The 19,415-nt window shown below is 42.4% G+C and overlaps 1 protein-coding gene across 6 annotated transcripts in view; it reads left to right on the forward strand.

Annotated features, from left to right (window-relative positions):
• The first annotated feature begins 4,731 nt into the window (after positions 1 to 4,731).
• Positions 4,732 to 19,415, forward strand: part of Cep250 (centrosomal protein 250) — a 47,728-nt gene continuing 33,044 nt past the window's right edge. The window contains exons 1-9 of one of the 6 annotated variants that reach the window (XM_021729567.3): positions 4,732 to 4,864; positions 4,979 to 5,439; positions 5,524 to 5,619; positions 13,907 to 14,213; positions 15,339 to 15,395; positions 16,316 to 16,398; positions 16,599 to 16,764; positions 17,457 to 17,563; positions 17,781 to 18,032. In XM_021729567.3, coding sequence (XP_021585242.2) covers positions 14,028 to 14,213; positions 15,339 to 15,395; positions 16,316 to 16,398; positions 16,599 to 16,764; positions 17,457 to 17,563; positions 17,781 to 18,032 — 851 coding nt within the window. In that variant the 5' untranslated portion in view covers positions 4,732 to 4,864; positions 4,979 to 5,439; positions 5,524 to 5,619; positions 13,907 to 14,027. Of the gene's footprint in view, positions 5,440 to 5,523; positions 5,620 to 13,906; positions 14,214 to 15,338; positions 15,396 to 16,315; positions 16,399 to 16,593; positions 16,765 to 17,456; positions 17,564 to 17,780; positions 18,033 to 19,415 lie in introns of those variants that run through there. The other 5 variants (XM_021729566.3, XM_040275898.2, XM_021729568.3 and 2 more) reach the window with 5 other exon arrangements.

Raw genomic sequence — 19,415 nt, forward strand, 5'->3', positions numbered from 1 at the left:
TTCTAGCAGATCTGTATTATAATCCCCACTTGGCAGCTAAGAATTTGAGGCTCAGAGAGGGGAAGTTAGTTGCTGAAGGACACAAGGCAGAGGCAAGGGTTCAATCCCAGGTGAGTGTGTCTAACCCAAGTTCAGTGTTTTTTCCACTATATTCCTCTGCCTGACTCCAATCCAGAATCTTAGAGCTTAGCTGTGTCACACAAGGCAGCAGATAAATTCTCAGGTTTAAATATTATTAAGGGCCCATTTTTGAGGAAAGAAATGACCTGGTCCTGTGAGAACTGTGACTGACCATTCCTTTATGGCCAAGTCCTGAACAGTGGCAAAATAGGTCAACTCCTTAAAGAAGTGTCAAGCTTGGGTGAGCTAGTAACTTAAAGCCTGACTTGATCAGTGAGAAAGGCCTAGGTTTGGAGACTTGCCCACTAAGGCAGGATCAGAAGCAGGAAGAAAATATCAAGCTGAGTGCCGGGGGCAGGGAGACAACCAAGTGGTGAAATGAGCAAAAGGAGTTTCCAGAGAAAATTCCCAGCATGCCCCAAACATCCCACACTCTTGCCCACCACTGTGCCTTTGCACATACTCTGATCAGAATTCCCTCATTCCATTTGTCTGCTCAACATTTTTACCCTTTCAATCAACTCATAATGTCTCTACCCCTCCCAAACCAGACCACTCTTTCTTTATAGAATCTACCACCCTGTATGTGTGTGAAATATTTGTTTCCTTGCCTATCTCCCATGAGAGTATATGAACTGAGGCTCTGGACTGGGCCCCTGGGTTATTATGCTTTGGGTACCTCACAATGTCTAGCTTATGATTCATCATGTAATAGGTGCTCAATCAATATTTGTTTAATGGTGCACGAATAGATTCAGATAGATGGAGAGCAGCAAGTTGTTCACAATTTAATGCAAGAGACTGTTTCTTTTTGGGACTCCAGCTCTGCTTATATCTTCATTTGCAGGGCTGAGGTTGTGGCTCAATGGTAAAGAACTCACCTAGAATATGTGAGGCACTGGGTTCGATCCTCTGCCCCACATAAAAACAAATAAACAGAATGAACGTATTATGTCCATCTACAACTAAAGACATTTTTAAAAAGAACTTCACTTGCAGTGAGTGAGAAATGGTTGTGTTTTTTTCCCTCTATTGTCCCCTTCTGTCACCCTCAGCTCACTTCAGACACTCAAGGTATTGACATAGAAAGATGGGTAAGAAGTAGGAAAAATCGAGTATTATAGCAGGCTTTGTGCTTTTTTTGGTCTCCCAGATGACCATTACTGTCTCTATCCATCATCAAAGTGTCATGAAATGGTTTTAGGCTCCTCAGTAGTTCCCTGCTGGGCTCCTTTCCTTACAGGTCCCTTAGCAAAAGACTTCTCTGTTACCAGTGCTCATTTGTCTGTATTATTATTCTTGGGGCCTCTTTACCCCTACTGAACAGGACCTAGGGTGGTTCTGTAGGCTCTCTCTTATAGCCCACATCTGGCCTTCAGAAAACACTCACTGACAAATTCTGGGAGAGTAGGCAACATCCACAGACTCTCCTGGCTCTGCCACCAAAGCAGCTAGCAGGTTTGTATTGTCTCTGGCTGCTGGGATTCCCAGGCAGGAAGCAGGCCTATCACTATGCTCCCCAGCTATAATAGTGATGGATTTGGCACCTTAAATTCTTGTGGAAGCCGCTTTCCCCAATCACTTGACCAGAGTATTTAAAGATAGCATTCCCGCCAATCTTCCCCAAGGAGGGGTGAGGACCCACAATCAGAAATATTGCTATACAAATTCTCTATCCCCTATGCTCTTGATTCCTCTATATTCTTTTTTTTAATATATATATATATATATATATATTTTTTTAGTATTTGGCGGACACAACATCTTTGTCTGTATGTGGTGCTGAGGATCGAACCGGGGCCGCACGCATGCCAGGCGAGCGCGCTACCGCTTGAGCCACATCCCCAGCCCCTCTCTATATTCTTGTAATCTATAAAGGTTTCAGAAATTTAAAACAGATGTTAGGAAAATATAGTGTCATGGGGGAAAAATGGTCTAGGTAGAGGGCAAAGTATGTAGTCCTGGTACAGAAAAGTTTGGTATGTTTCACATTCCCAGAGATGGAATTTAGGATGTAAAGAAAGAGCCCAATTCACCTGGAGGGGCCAAGTTAGGTTTTCTTCCAAATGATCCATTGTCTCTCTTTATTTCTCCAACCCAACCTCCTTTGAGGACTCCTCCCCAGTCTGATTCATCAGATGGGTCTAAAATGGACAGACTCTAATTGTGTCTGAAGTCTTTTTTCATGGGACCCTCCAAACAATTCAAGTGATGTGTATGAACACTTATGCGTCCCAAATGTTCCTGGCACTGGGCAGGACATTTGAAGGCCGATGCCTAGAGGACCTCTATGTTACTTACTCTCCTGCATCAGCAATTTCACTTTCCTGCTTTAGTTGTACCACTTTATTATTTTTTTAAAATTTATTTTTTTAGTTGTAGTTGGACACAATACCTTTATTTATTTATTTTTATGTGGTGCTGAGAATCGAACCCAGGGCCTCACATGTGCTACGTAAGCGCTCTACCACTGAGCCACAACCCCAGCCCCATTTATATTATGTTTTAGTACAATTTCCAACTTACGGATAATACATTGTATCATTATTCAATCATAGAACATACTATATGTTCAAGAGATGTTTCTGGGTAAAAGAATAAATAAGGGAATGAATTAATCCCCCTTTACAAAGATCAAAGATTACCATTTGATTTTGATCCCCTTCTAGTTCATTTACCCCTTTATTGGTATGTTTTGGTAGTCTGAAGCCTAGGTTTACTCCTCATAGTTGTAACATATTGTCTTTTTTTGGGATGGATTTTATGTTATTAAAATTTTTAAGACTTAGGTTGACTTGATTCATTCAGTCAACGAATAACATTCAATTTAGCACCCACCAAGTGTCAGATTATGTGTTGAATCCTAGAAAGAAGTCAGGGACTCTTGACCTCATAAAGCTTAAATTTCAGAGGTGGGGAGAAGATAATAGGTAAACAAATAAAATAAGTAGAAAGTGCTATGTAAGAAACAGACAACTATGATGGAAAATATAGGATAAGTTTTACTTTGGATAGCATGGTAAGGGAAGACTTAACTTAGGAAATATTTTTAAAAATGAGACAGGAAAAAGGAGAAGGTACCAGCTGAGCCAAGAGCTGGGGGAAAGTGGTCTAGATAGAGGGCAAAGTACTGCAAAAAGTCCTGGTACAGAAAATTTGGTATGTTTCACATTTATGCAGTTTTGTTTTTCTCCATGCCAAGTAGTGTGGCCGGGAATATTCCTGTACAGAGCTTGTTGTGGAATTATTTCCCTAGGGTGGCTTCTCACCACTGATTCTTTCCATCTTTTTCTGCCCAATACCTGGAGATATTTCTTCTTCCCTCTCCAGAAACTGCTTTTCCAAATCAGTGTCCTCACTTTCCTATCTCCTTTCACTCCACTTTCTCTTTATTGCAAAGTAGATATTAAGAAGTTCTTACACAAGAGAAATAAAATGTAGCTCCTAACACAGTGTTCTCCCAGGTTCTCTTTGTCTTAACCAGAGGCCTATTGCCTATTTCACTTTTGCTACTCATTAATTCACTCAACACTTAATGAGCATCTATTTCATCCAGGCTTTGTGCTGTGTGTTGGAAGCAGAAATGGCCAAAAAATAATCTTTATCCTCAAGGAGCTCACAATCTCCTGAAGCGCTACCCAAAATGTGTACCTAATACATCGGAATCACATGGGGGTATTCTCTAAAACGCAGATTCCTGATTCCCCCATTGGTTTGCTGAATGTTAAGGGGTAGAAATTTCTCAGCTTTTTTGTTTTCAATCTCTACTAAAAATTGAGAACCACTTAATGGAAGAGATAGATAAAGGGAATATTAATTCTAAGAAAGTGTATTGAGGGCTGGGGATGCGGCTCAAGCGGTAGCGGCTCGCCTGGCATGCGTGTGGCCCAGGTTCGATCCTCAGCACCACATACCAACAAAGATGTTGTGCCCGCCAAAAACTAAAAAATAAAAGATTAAAATTCTCTCTCTTAAAAAAAAAGTGCATTGATATTTGATACACAAAATGCCTTGAGAATAACACCGCAGTCCCAGGGGGAAAATTTAGGGGAATCTTGATTACGTAGAAAATGAGACCAACTCTATGTAGCTCTTTGGTCACATTTAGGCCATTCAGGCAAAGGTAACACTGTGCAAAGGTATGTAGAGGGCTGAGTGTTCCAAATAACACTAAGTCATTCTGCTGCAACTGTTGTATTGCTTAGGGCTGCCCGGACCGTCGGGGTTCGAAAGCAAGAAGGAAGACCAGGGTTGCAAGTTTTACAGCTCCTTTCTCACGCAGTTGGTATTCTACGCGGTTTGTAAGTAGAGCGATGCGCAGGCGCATCTCGAACCAAGTGAATTTTTTTATTACGCATGCGCGTTACGTAACGCCGAAGCCAACAGGGGAATAATTGAGGCAAGATTTTTCTGTTCTTGAAATGTCCTTTGCTGTAGTCCAAAAGCTCTGGCTGTCTCCATTTCTGGCAAGGGATCCTATGTCTCCATATAACCCTCACTTTCCTTCTGGATGTCTCGAGTAAGCCTGACGTCAGTACCCAACATGGTGGAGATCCGCCCCCGGCGCTGTCGGCCTATAGGCGCGCTACACTGTGGGGCGGGCCCTCCCAAAGGGCGGGAGTTTGGGGGCGGGGTTTGAGCGCGAGCCCGGAGGGCTCCCGCCCCCGGCCCGGCCTCTCGGCGGCTGCGGCCGCTCCTTTGCTGAGCAGCGCTCCAGGAATCTGCCCGAGCTGATCGCGGTGAGGTGGGGCTCAGGAGCAGGCGGGAGGTGCCCGGGTTAACGGTCCGAGGCCCTGGGACCGGCCCGCCTGGGGCGCCCGCGGGAATCCCATTTGGACAGCGGCCTCCCGTTTCCCAGGAGGACCCGAGGCCCAGAGACGGACTGGAACTTATCCTAGGGCCCCTGGCCTGCCAGTCTCACCTTCCTGCTGCCGGCACCACTCTGGGTTCCAGTACGCGCAGAAAGAACTTCCAACCTTGGTATCCAACCGCCGGCAACCCCGGGCTGTTTGGGTACGCACTGCGCTCTCCCGCCCTTCTCCCTGCGTCCCCGGGCTTTGCACGTGATCTGTCCGAAAGCCCAGTCCCACCCACTGCCCTGGCGCGCGACCCTGGAACTCTGTTCTTCGGGACCCAACTCAATAGCAGTTCTTTGAAGCCTTTCCCAGCCGTCTTCGGCAGGCGCAGCTACCTCGCTTTGTGGCTTTTTGTGCATTTTCACAAATCGCTTTTTCTGCCTTTTCACACTTTGAGCTCGGTCTTTGGACGTTATGTTTGCCTTTTTGGTCTCTGTATTCAAGGATCTTGCACATGATGATGGTAAGAGCTAATATTTACCGAGTAGTCGAAAAGTGTCAGATTTTCCTAAATGCATTACGTGTAAAGTCTATTTAATCTTCACAGAGACCTGGAGGTGTGTTTTGTATCTTCACATTTTGCATATGAAGAAACTGAGGCACTCACGGATGGAGTAATATTCCTGAGTCTCACAACTAATAAGTGAGTAGAGCTGGAAACTGTCCCCAGGGCATGTGATAACTTTACTCCATTGCCTTTGGGTTTAGTAAATGACTATTGAATTGATTTTCATATTAGCCCCTTGAGTTACGAAGGCCAGGATTATGATTCCCATTTTACTGACATGTCTTTAAAAGAAGAATTGATGTTCTCAAATTGATAGAGTGAGTTCATGACAAAACCAAGGATAAAACTGGGGTTGACCCTGTATAACTATATTCTGTCCATCATATTCTACCTTTTATTGCTCTTTTTCCCTCAGAAAGCTTCAGGCGTAGATGTCATTATTTCACACCCTTTAAGAAATGACCCTTAGAATTGTGGCTTCCTAGTCTATAAGTTAGGAGGCAGGTAATGTAATGGAGAGTGCATACAATTTGAAATCAGATTGGTGTTTAGTCTCTGCTTTGCCACTGACCAGTTATGTCCTTTTTTTTTTTTTGAGCCTAAGTTTTCTCTCTCTCTCTCTCTCTCTCTCTCTCTCTCTCTGTCTCACCAGGATTTAATCCAGGGGTGCTTTACCACTGAGCTACATCCCCAGCCCTTTTAATTTTTTATTTTGGGACAGGGTCTTGCTAAGTTGCTGAAGCTGACTTTGAACTTGCAGTCCTGCCTCAACCTCCCAAGTCCCTGGGATCACATGAGCCATCACTCCTGCCCACTGAACCTTAGTTTTCTTGATTATAAAATGAGGACCATAATCTCATCTCTAAATTGTGTTGTACCAGGGGTTGGACCCAAGGGCACGTAACCACTGATCCACATCCCCAGCCCTTTTTATTTTTTTATTTTGAGACAATCTCACTAGGTTGTTTACAGACTCACTAAATTGCCGAGGCTGGCTTTGAACTTGTCTCAGCCTCCCGAGCTGCTGGAATGATAAGTGTGCATCACCTTGCATGGCTATGAGAGGTTTTTTTTTTTTTTTTTTTTTTAATTAATGAAGATTGCAAGTTATTATTGTGAAAGTAAAGTGCTGTACAAACTGTATAAGCTTTGAGTTTTGCTTTTAGAGTGGCAATAGAACTGTCAGCATTTTGTAAAATTATGAAGGATAATGTAGATCATGTTACCTAATGTTGTTGTATCAGTTAGTTGAATATGTAATAGGCACCTGTTACATACCAGGCATTGTTTTAGGGGCTGAGAGTACAAGTATCCAATAAAATAATGTTTTGTACTGGTAGAATTTACATTCTAGTAGGTTATTATATAATAATAATTAGACAAGAACAAATAAGTAAATAGTAAGGTGAGTAGAAATACCAGCATTTGTGGAGGAGTGATGGTATTTTATATGGTTAGGGAACCATTTACTGAGCAGTGACATTTGAACAGAGACCTAGGTGAAGGCGGTAAGGATGCAAATCATGAAGATAACTAGGGAAGAGGCCATGAAATGGGTTGGGTTTGGTGTGTTCCAAGCATGCACAGCAGGGAGACCAGTGTAGTTGGAGGGTTGGGAACAAAGGGGAAAGGAATAGAAAGTAGAATTAAAACAAATGAGTCTGGGATCAAATAATTATGATCCTGAAGACCATTGTGAGGATTTTGGTAGAGAGTTCTGAGTGGCTTCATCTGTTATATTTTAAAAGGATTATGACTACTCTGTTGAGAAATAATAAAATTTAGGAGTCATCACTACCATCTAGAAATCTTTTGTAGTAATCCAGATGTATTAATTATCAGTTGCTGTGCAATAAACTTACCCCAAAAGTAAGCAGTTTAAAATAACAGTCATTTATTGTCTCTCATATTTCTTGTGTATCAAAAATCCTCGTGTGGATTAGCTGGCTGTTTCTGGCTTAGGATCTCTAGGCTGCAGTCAGACTGACAACTTGAGCTGCAGTGATTTGAAGGCTTCAGCAGGGGCTGGAAGATGTGCTTCCAAGATGGCTCACTCACAGCACTTTTGGCAGAAGGCCCAGTTCCTTACCTCTGGGCCTCTTCACAGGTGCCTTTGTATCCTCAGTTCAGAATAGTTGGCTTCCCCCAGAGAGACTGATCAGAGACAGAGAGAAAGACAGTAAGCAAACAAGGAGCCATAGTACCATGTATGACCTTGTCTCAGAAATCATTTCTACTTCAGTCCAGCCCACACTCAAGGGGAGAGAATTAAGCGTTACCTCTTGAGGGAGAAGTATCAAAGAGTTTGTAGGCATGTCTCAAAGTCATCACACCAGGATGGTGGCAGTGGGGGTCTGGTATGAACAGCAGAATTTGCTGATGTGGAGGTTATAGGGCATGGCCGGGTGGAATAAATCTGACTGTAAGGCTTTTGACTTGAGCAGCTAGAAGTATGGCAGTGCCATTTACTAAAGTAGGGAAGATTGGAGCAGCAGCAGTTTACTTTTGGAGTAAATTGAGATAGATGCCTACTCGACATCTACTTGGAAAAGTTAAATAGATGTTTGATTATGGTATAGCAGGACAGAGTTCCAGAGGAAGGTGTGGGCTAGAGAGTAACCCTGAGGCTTATGGGTGTGTAGGTGCTATTTGAAGCTGTGAAACAGGGTGCAATTTTCCTAGGAAATGAATGTAGGAGAAGAGGCCTGATGCCTGAGCCCTGGGCCCCCAATATTCAGATATCATGGAGATAAAGAAGGGCCAGCAACAAAGATTGAGTGGGAGAGACCATAAGTGAGAAGAGAACACAGAAACATCCCACTTGTGTGACTTATATAAGGAATTTCATGCTAACTCCCTGCACCTCCACAAGAAGCAGAAATGGAGCCAGATGCAGTGGTGCACACCTATAATTCCAGCGACTCAGGAAGCTGAGGTAGGAGGATTGTGAGTTTAAAGCCAGCTTCAGCAGCTTAGTGCAGCGCTAAGCAACTCAGACCCTGTCTCTAAATAAAGATACAAAAAAATGGCTGGGGATGTGGCTCAGTGGTTAAGCATTCCTGGGTTCTGTCCCTGGTACAAAAAAAAAAAAAAGAAAAGAAAAGAGAAAGAAGCAGCAGCAGCAGCAGAAATGGTGTCTGTACACAAAATGTCTCTATAGTGTTTACTCAGGAAATAAAATGTGTCCTTAAGTGCTTTTTCTTTTTTGCCATAAATGCCAAATTATATTTAATAATGCCAGTCTGGTTCTTAGTCCTTGTAGTATTTATACCTCCAAGTTTATGTGGAGTTGTTTCTCTTTTAAACTTTATTTAAAGACTCCTTTTAAAATATGTTGGATGAGAGCAGACTAAATACATTATTCATATCACTATTCTGCTACCTTCTACCTTAAGTCCACAGGTGGCTCTTGGTCTTGAGTTTGCTGCCCTTCTCAATCTGATTCTTTTTTTTTTTAATATATTTTTTTAGTTGTTGATAGACCTTTATTTTATTTATTTATATGTGGTGCTGAGAATCGAACCCAGTGCCTCACACATGCCAGGCAAGTGCGTTACCGATGAGCCACAGCCCCAGCCCTCAATCTGATTCTTGACAAAAGCAGGAAGTAGGTCCTGCTATTTCTGTACAACAGTGGCAGACTTGAATTCCTGTTTGAATTCCTGAGTATTTATGGGATAAACTAATGCATAAAGAAAGTGAATCTGTTCCCTTTTCCTGCAGTAATCATTATTCAGTGGCTTACAGTTTACAGGCTACCTGGATGTTCATTATCTCATTTGAATGCAATCTAATCTGTTACCATTTGCCAGCTACTGACCTTTTCCTTTTCTGGGGGACATGGAAACCTACCTTTCCTTTGGAGCTCTGCTAGTGTATCTAAAGTGTTAATAAAAGGGTGCTGAGCTATCTCCAGGAAGCTCAGAACAAAGTCTCAATTTTAGAAAGTTCCCTGATGTGATTTTTCTGTCTCTTCCTTTTTATTCTGATTTTAGTGAATTTCAGATTTACAGTTTTTTGTTTTTTGTTTGGTACCAGGGATTGAATCCAGAGATACCTTACCACTGAGCCACATCCCCAACCCTTTTTATTTTTTATTTTGAGACGGGGTCTTACTTAGTTGCTTAGCGCTTCACTAAGTTGCTGAGGCTGGCCTTGAACATGTGATCCATCTACTTCATACTCTCAAATCATTGTGATTGCAGGTGTGTGCCACCAAACCTGGCCTTTTTTTGTTTGTTTAATCATAACACTTCAAGTCCTTTTTTAAAATGAACTTTATTTATTTATTTTTTAGGGGGGATTCCAGGGATTGAACTCAGGGGCCCTCAATCACTGAGCCACATCCCAACCCCATTTTATATATATTTTTTTAGAGACAGGGTCTCACTGAGTTTCTTAGTGCCTCAGTGTTGCTGAGGCTGGCTTTGAACTCGCCATCTCCTGTCTCAGCCTCTGGGATTACAAGCATGCGCCACCACGTCCATGCTTAAATTTAGAGCAATCTTAGATTTATGGAAAAATTGCATAGTACACAGGGTTTCTATTTACCCAGTTTCTGCTGTTAGTGATATCTACATTATTATGGTATATTTGCTATACTTTTCAATCATTTTTTTGAGATAAGTGGACATATAAACAAAATATGAGTAAAATAAACTTATTTCATCTTTATAAACCTGTTTCCTTATCTGTAAAAAGAGAAGGTTATACTAAACTTTTAAACAGCACTACAATTTTTTAATTATCTGCAATTTTATGTTTTTAAAATTATTTTATTTCTTTGTTGAAATATTACTGATATTATCTTCCCAAATAATATTTGCATGTTACTGGCAACCTTATCCTAAAAGAGGATTAAATGAGAATTCTTGGAACTGTGACAAGGCTGTATATAGAGACATTAGGTTGAACTACAGGAAAGTGCCATTTCTGTAGGTTAAAAAATAAGGAGCGAATATCAGCAGTTTCCTATGGTTCAATCTGGTAATTTGGGATAGAGATTCAAAGGAGGGCAAGGGAGCCTTTGGTCCACTGAAGCTGCATGTGGAAAAGCCTGGCTCAACCCTCGAAGTATTAGGAGAGAAAAGGCACTTCAGTTCCTTTGAAGCAACTCAGATCTGCTCTTATTGTTGGTAGAGTGTTGGCAGAAATCCTGGGGTAAGCGAGCAGTTTTCTGGAAGGTCTGCCTCCACCCAGCAGAGAGGGATTGCACTCCATCAAACTCTGAAGAGCCAGCACTTCCTGGTGCAATGGTTAGTTGGTTTTGCAGCCCTGGTGGAAAGGAAGGGCAGAAAAGGAAGATGTTTGTAATTTGGGGAAGGCTGAATTACTTCGGCCTGGGTTATTGGTATCACCAGACCTTCACTGGTGCCACACTACTGTCACTACTTTATTTATTTCTACTTTTGTCTTTTTCTTTTTTTTTTTTGAACTAGGGATTAAACCCAGGGCTTTACAAATGCAAGGCAGGTGCTTTGATATCCCAGCCCTCATTGTTTTATTCTTTACTGCCCAGGAAAGGTTCTGAAGACTCAGGTGACTTCAGTTGTTCAGGATAAATTAGTAAACTGAGGGCTGGGGATGTGGCTCAAGCGGTAGCGCACTCGCCTAGCATGCGTGCGGCCCGGGTTCGATCCTCAGCAGCACCACATACCAACAAAGATGTTGTGTCCGCCGAGAACTAAGAAAAAAATAAATAAATGTTAAAAATTCTCTCTCTCTCTCTCTGTCCCCCTCTCTCACTCTCTCTAAAAAAAAAAAAAAAAGAGAATTAAAAAAAAAATTAGTAAACTGAATTTTTCTCTATAACTCTAAGAAAAACAATAGCACAAGTACAATGATAAATGAGAACTGAAATCTGTTGTCAGTGTGAGGGAGAGAATAGTCATGGGACAGAGGAACTTTGGTGAACTAGAGAGTATATGCCCTATCCAAAGGGGACAGGCACTATTCAACTGCAACTTGGGTCATTTCATTGTGGGAATATGGCTCAAAGGTCATTGTACTCTAATTTTCCAAAAGAGTCAGAAATAAGGGTTTTTGTTTTTCTAATATTTTTAGTAATAGACACAATACTTTTAATTAATTTATTTTTTATGTGGTACTACGAATCAAACCCAGTGCCTTATACATGCAAGGCAAGTGCTCCACCACTGAGCTACAACCCTAGCCCAGTAATAACAGTTTTTAGTGTGTATTCTCCTAATTATAAATGTTGAAACCTAACTTGAATTTTTAATATCATTGTATGTAGCCGGGTAGGGCAGTGACACCTTATATCCCAGCTACTTGGGTGGCTGAGGCAGGAGGATCACAAGTTCAAGACCAGCCTTAACAATTTAGCAAGACCTTGTCTCAAAAAACAAAATAAAAAGGTTAAAGTGATAGCCTAGCTATCACTAGAGACCCTGGTTTTAATCCTTAGTGCCACCACCAAAAAAAAAAAAAAAATCATTGTGTGGTCCACCCACAGTGATTGAAAAGAGCCAGCAAACCCCACTGATCTGCAATATCTGGCCTATGGTTTAGATCTGTTGGAGATCTGTGATATATTCTTACATATTTCTTTCTTTCTTTCTTTCTTTCTTTCTTTTTTTTTTTTGTGATGCGTGAGGATTGAACCCAGGGCCTTATGCATGCGAGATGAGCACTCTACCGACTGAGCTATATCCCTAGCCCCTCACATATTTCTTTATTATTACAGATAACTAAAATGATTTAGACAACTTCTGCCTTTGAGGGACTCACAGATTAGAAGGTGGACAAATAATGAAGATAAAATACATATATATTCTAGAATATATATGTATTTGAGAGAGTGAGTGAGTGTGTATGTGTGTATAGCTATGAAAGTGGTAACTTCCTTCTGGGACCATATGATAGGAGGTGGCATTTGAGTCAGAATGTAAAAGATTTGCAGTTTGGTGCATGAAAGCATTTGAGGCTCCTAAAACTTCTAGTGTATGTAAATGCTAGATTTTCATTTGCTGGAAATACAGATACTCCTTAACCCTGCTGATGGGAGTCTTAGCGTTAATAACATGAAGGAACGCCCTGATTTCTCCTACACAGGTTGTAGAATAATTGTCAGTTTTAGAGACTTAACAAATTCAGAGGTCATAGAGCTGGATGCCCTCATTTTTGGACAAGGGGACTGAAAGGGAAGTGGCACGCTTGAGGTCATAGCCCCTCATAATTTTTCTTTGCTACAATGCCTCCCCCTTTCTTGGGTATATCCAAAGGTCACTGTTAGGCTGGCTGCCTCTGCTGCAGGTGGCCCATTGTCCTATTTTAGCCCAGGTAGGTGAGAATGGTTTACTATCCTGGTGTAACTGGTTTATTTTGTTTTTTTGTTTGTTTGTTTGTTTTCTTTCTCTCTCTTCATTATTGGGGTTTGAACCCATGGTGCTTTATCACCAAGCTGCTTTCCCAGCACATCCCCTGCATTTTTTTTGAGATAGGGTCTTACTAAATTGCCTAGGCTGGACTTGAACTTGTGATCCTCCTGCCTCAGCCTCCTGATTTGCTGGGATAATAGGCATGCACCGTTTCACCCAGCCCACCCTTCTCTTTCTCTTTGGATCCCTTACCTGAAACATCAGCAACCCCTTTTCTTTGTCAGGGAGTCAGCTGTGTAACCTGGTACAAGTTGCTTGATCTTTCTAAGCCTCCGTTTCTTCATCCATGTATAAAGAGCTAGAATAGCACATGTGGTGAAGGGAGGTAGGAAGGTCTTGGAAGATTTCAAGATTCTTACGTAGACACAATGATATAATGCATGTAAAGCACTAAAGCAACTGACCTGAATAATGATGATTCACATAATTCACAGCCCCCCAAGCTAGGTGAAATGCCTTCTTTTTTTTTTTTTTTCTCTCCATGCTAACCTGCACTCTTGTTGCATATGCTTCATTTTGTTGTAATTATTTGTGTCTGTTTCCCTTGCCAAACTAACAGCACGTTCAGTAATTCCTTCAACAAATGTCTTCATGGCTATGGTAGATATGAGGGATGCAGTAGTAAACCAGGAGCCCTTGGTTTCGTCAGAGTTCCAAAGGCATGCCAGGAAATGGTATTCCTGTGAGCTTGTCTCATGATCCATTAAATTTGGGGAATGATCCTCATCAGAACCCCATCTTAGAGATTAGGGTCTATCTTAAATTTTTTTTTTTTAATGGAGTCTTGCTATGTTGGCCGAATTGGCCTTGAACTCCTGGGCTCAAACAATCCTCCCAACTCAACCTCCCAAGTAGCTGGGATTATAAGCGCTTACCATTTTTCCTGGATCTATCTTATTATGTTAGAGGTTCTGAGGAGTCCTGTAGTAGAGGAGCCTGTTTACTTTGTCCAACCAAGTTTTGCCATATACAAGTTTGTTGAATAAATTTGGGTCATCTGGACTGTTTTTTTTCAATTTCAGTTGTGCTTTGGTCTCAGCTCAAGAAGAAGTAGAAGTGGTACAGAAATGGTTAGAGAACCCTGCAGGGAGCAAACAGCCTCTGGATGCATAGGGACCTGTGGACTTGCTGTCTGATGCCCCCATGGAGACAGGAAGCACCAGGTTGAACGACATGAAGCCCCAGTCTCTGCAGTTGGTGCTGGAGGAGCAAGTGCTGGCTCTTCAGCAGCAGATGGCGGAGAACCAGGCAGTCTCCTGGCGGAAATTGAAGAGCTTCCAGGAGGCACAGCAAAGGCAAGCTGCCCTTGTGAGGAAGCTGCAGGCCAAGGTGAGCAGGGTAGCAGCTGGAAGAGGCAGAGCCAGGTGGGGAGGATGGCTCACACCTAGCTTGGTGAGCTGAGGATCTGCATTGTTCAGCTTTCAAATATAGTTTCTTTGATCCTCACTACTACTTGACAAGGTCTAGATTGTGTCCCTTTTAAAAATGAATTTCACACAGTGGCACATGCCTGTAATCCCAGCAGCTTGGGAGGCTGAGGCAGGAGGATTGCAAGTTCAAAGCCAGTTCAGCAACAGCAAGGTACTAAGAAACTCAGTGAAACCCTGTCTCTAAATAAAATATAAAATAGGACTGGGGATGTATCTCAGTGGTTAAGCACTCCTGGGTTCAATCCCTGGTACAATAAATATTTAAAATAAATGACTTTCTAAGGAAGCTGGGCATGGTGGTTCATACCTGTAATCCCAGCTAGTTGGGAGGATGAGTTAGGAGTATCACAAGTTTGAGGCCAGCCTAGGCAACTTACAAGGTCATATCTCAAAATGAAAAATAAAAAGAGCTGGAGGTATAACTCAGTGGTAGATCACCCCTGGGTTCAATCCCCAGTACCAGGAGACAAAAAAGGTGGCATTTACAAGGGTTAAATTAGTTGCCCAGGGGCTGGGGTTGTTCCTCAGTGGTAGAGCACTTGCCTAGCATGTGTGAGGCCCTGGTTCGATCCTCAGCTCCACATAAAGATAAATAAATAAAATAAAGATATTGTGTTTATCTATAACTAAAAAAAAAAATTTTTTTTAATTAGTTGCCCAGGAGCTGGGGATATATAGCTCAGTTGGTAGAGTGCTTGCCTCGCATATACAAGACCCTGAGTTCTATCCCCAGCAACACACACACACATACACACACACACACACACACACACACACACATATATACAAAATTAGTTGTCCTGGCTTGTTCTTGTCTAGAGCTGAGATCTGACCCTAAGATTTATGGTTTTGTTTTTCTGATGTAAGAGGCATATTGAAAATATTCTTTTTATATCCAAATAGACAAATAGAAACCACCATCACCACCCAGTTCTCCTGTTCATTGCAGGTTGCCCAAATTATGAGGGAACTTTGGTTTGGGTTTTTTGTACCAGCTATGTCCATTGTGCTGTCTTTGCTTTAGGTTTTGCAGTACCGGAGCTGGTGCCAAGAACTGGAGAAGCGACTGGAAGACACTGGAGTAAGTGAGGCTGAGTTCCATGTTCCCTTGAGCCCTCAGTAAATGTACTTGTTAGGCTTTATTTTCTGAGGGTGGCCAGGGTATGATAAGGGGTGTATGCTAGAAGTCTCTCTTCAGCCTCTGAAAGTTCTGTCAACAGCAATCTTCCTTGGACCTTGCTATGGCTGGTCTATGAGAGTCCATCCCTTGGTTTTCTAAGGACCAATGCAATATCAGGGGACTTAGCCCAGTGGGTGAGTGGAACTAAAGGGAGGAAATGCATCCTTCATCCAGTAGGTGTCATTGTTTTTCTGTGGTAGGAGAGGTGTTCCTCTAAGACCTACAACACATGTCTACACTAGAGGGATCTATTTGTATCTTGGCTGGGCATAATTGGCTTTAAAAGACCCATTTATCTTAGTTCCAGCTCCCTCAGGCACCTGATCACATTCTCCTCAGAAAAGTTCTGTTGCAGGAAGGAAAGAACCAAAACATATTGAGTACCTTCTTTGCAGGTAGGGCAAAGATTGTGGTATAATTATGTCACTTAGTCTACAAAAGAACTTTCTGAGAAGAGTGTTATTACTTTCATTTTGTAGCTGAAGACACTGCAGCACCAAGAAGTTAAGTGACTTTACAAGGTCCAAAAATTATTATAGTAAAAATCAAGGCCATTAATGAACAATAATCTTATGCTTCTTAGGTTCAAGGTTCTTTTTAAAACCAAATGCCATCTTTCAGAAGAGGTTATTGGTTCATTTTTGGAAAGAGGGATGCAGTGGATTTGCTTCCAGGACATAGTGACTGAGAAAAGAAAGGAAATTGCTATCGCGGGAGAAAGAATAAAAAGAAAGTGTGCTGCTATGGAAAGAGGCCTCAGGGAATTGGCTTGAGTGATGTTCTCTTTGGAAATGAATAAGGCTTGTTTCTGTCTGGCAAAGGGGCTGATTCCTCCGCCTTGGGAAAGTGTGGAAGAGCCAAACCTGGAACAGCTGCTAATCCGATTGGACGAGGAGCAACAGAGGTGATGGACCCCATATTTTCTGACCTGAGTGTTTGGCCAGTGGGTGGAGAAGTCTGATGAAAAAACTGTCCTGAGGGCTAATATGGATTAGAACCATCCTGGCAATGGAAAATTCCAGTCATTGTCATCTCACTCTCAAGAGGTCTAAGGGGTGGCACAGGCCTTTATTTTGCGTTTGCTCTTTCCCCTCCCCAGTGCAGGTGTGAGAGTCTAGCAGAAGTGAATACTCAGCTTCGACTACACGTGGAAAAAGCTGACGTGGTGAATAAAGCCCTTTGGGAAGACATGGAAAAATTGACAGTGGACTGGAGTCGGGCCCGGGATGAGCTAATAAGGAAGGAGAGCCAGTGGCGGATGGAGCAGGAGGTAGGAAGGACAGAGAGCAGAACTGAGAGAAGAGGGCTGTGCATTCTGAGTGCTGCCCTGGTCAGTGCTGGAAAGGATTAACTTCAGAAAATGGATGGAAACTACACTGTTGTCGTTAAAGCCCATGCAGACGGCTTTGCCCATGCTAGCCAGGCCTGTGCTAGCAGCTCTGCTCTGTTAGGCTTTCTTAGTTCTGCATTACCTACCTAGTCTAGGTCTTGCTGGTGGCATGACACTCAAAGCACTCTCTTCTTGCAGAAATGACTAGCTTTGATTTCAAATGGATCTGAAGGTTTACTGGTCCCCTTCAGCTGGAGATCTGCATAGCTAGATGCCATGAAGGTGGTTACTAAGTTGCATGAAAAAGAAAAGACAGTTAGAGATCCTGAAGAATTTTCAGGTTCCAGCTAAAGGAAACCAATGTTTCTTGAGCCCTTGCTCTATGCAAGGTGACTTACATATGTTAGATCACTTACTTCTCCTTATAAGTTTATGATAATAGCCCCCATCTAAGAAGCCACTGCATCTCCTTTTCTAAACTAGCTGAGGGAAAGACTGCTTACCATCCAATGTCGTTTGTCCTTAAAGTCCCTTCTTTCACCCTAGTAGTCAGGAGTAATTCAAGACTCTTCTTATACTGGCAAAAGATAGTCCTCTGCCCTTGGGTATGACCCAGGTTTCTGAACACACAGTTCTTCAAGGGCTATCTGAAGGGGGAACATGGTCGCCTTCTCAATCTATGGCGGGAGGTAGTGACCTTCCGACGCCACTTCCTGGAAATGAAGTCAGCAACTGACAGGTCAGTGTGGGAATAAGAAGGGAGGAGGTTTGCCCCTATTGATTCTGAACTTAAGGCAGTGGGCTGCTGTAGAAGGGGAATCAGGCGGAGATGGGGGGGTGCTATTGTTCATTTCAGGTGATTTTTTTCACATACCTGCCCCTCAGGCTTATTGGGCCTGATCTCCAAGTTCCCTTGGTTCCTATTGGAGTCTGCTCTTTTCCTTGCTTGTGCTCAGAGATCTGACAGAGCTAAAGGCTGAACACGCGAGGCTTTCAGGGTCCCTGCTGACCTGTTGTCTGCGCTTGACCGTGGGAACACAGTCTCGGGAATCCAGTGGATCTGGAAGAGCGGACAGGAGTGAGCCACCCCAGTTGCTGCTCCTACTAGCCAAGACTCAGGAGCTAGAGAAGGAAGCCCATGAGAAGAGCCAGGAGTTAATACAACTCAAGAGCCAAGGGGATCTGGAGAAAGCTGAACTTCAGGATCGGTGAGATGGCCTGAGGTCCCAGGAAAGGCTCCCTGAGGGAAAACTGACTCACTAGAGAGTTATGGAAAGGCAGGAGAGAAACCAAGAGTGTTCCTACCATGAGAGGGAAAATAGATGTGCTGGGATAGTCTAGTTTGAAACCCAGTGCCATAGTTGGGGCTTTCACTGACCTCTGCCCTCAGGTTACCTTGTAGCTCAGTTTTTCTCGTGTAGATTTGTATAGCTACCTGTGACTCTGTCCTCTATCAATACCAAACTATTTGCCATACCCAGAATTACCAGTTCTTCCATGTTTCTCTGCCTTTGTATATGTTGACCTTGGCCTGGAATGCCACCCTCCCTTCCCCTCTGCTTTATCCTCTAAAGCATAGATCACATGTTACCTCTTCTACAAAACCTTCTGTGAATTCAGTAGTCTGTTATGTTACTTTGTCCCTGTGGTCTTTTGGCCTGCTTGTTACAGCATTGATCTCATTGTATTCCATTAATTATTTAGTTTCTTGCTGATTTTTTATTTTTGTGGTGCCTGGGGATTGAACCCACGGCCTTTTTGTGTGTTAGGCAAGTGCTTTAACATAATAACACGAGTATTTTAATTCTGGGTTTATAATGAAATGGGATTTTTATTTTTTTTTTGGTATTGAGTATTGAATTCAAGGACATTCTATCACTGAGACACATCCCCAGCCCTATTTTTTATACTTTATTTATACGCAGGATCTCACTGAGTTGCCTAGTGCCTCGCTTTTTGCTAAGGCTGGCTTTGAACTCTCTATCCTCCTGCCTTAGCCTCCCTAGCAGGCAGAATTACAGGCGTGTGCCACCATGCCAGGCATGAAATGGGATTTTTAAATGATGATAAGAAGGGCAAAGACAAAAGCAGAGAGTCCCATTGAAATTTGAAGCAAAGTTTATATCCTATACTTAGGATTGATGATATATATAAATATACAAAATGCAGGATTATTTTGTTTGGTTTTTACTTTTGGAGACACTGAGAAGCACAAAGACAACGACCATGTAAGTTAATTTTATGTCTCTAGTGCTTTGCACTTATCTCCATATAGTAGACACTAAATAAATGTTTGTTGAATGATACAATAATTAAACGAATGACCATGTGGTGAGTTGGGCTCTTGGAATTGGTACATGATATAATTATTAAGATTTTTTATAAAAATATTTAAACCCCTGAATAATATTCACTTAAGAAATACTTGTGGACGGGTGCAGTGGCTCATGCCTGTAGTTCCAGCAGCTTGGGAGACTGAGGCAGAAGGATCACTAGTTCAAAGCCAGCCTCAGCAATTTAGCAAGGCACTAAGCAACTCAGTGAGACCTCTAAATAAAATACAAAATAATGGTTGGGGATGTGGCTCAATG

The sequence above is a fragment of the Ictidomys tridecemlineatus genome, chromosome 5, assembly GCF_052094955.1.
Source record: "Ictidomys tridecemlineatus isolate mIctTri1 chromosome 5, mIctTri1.hap1, whole genome shotgun sequence".
NCBI classification, from domain to species: domain Eukaryota; kingdom Metazoa; phylum Chordata; class Mammalia; order Rodentia; family Sciuridae; genus Ictidomys; species Ictidomys tridecemlineatus.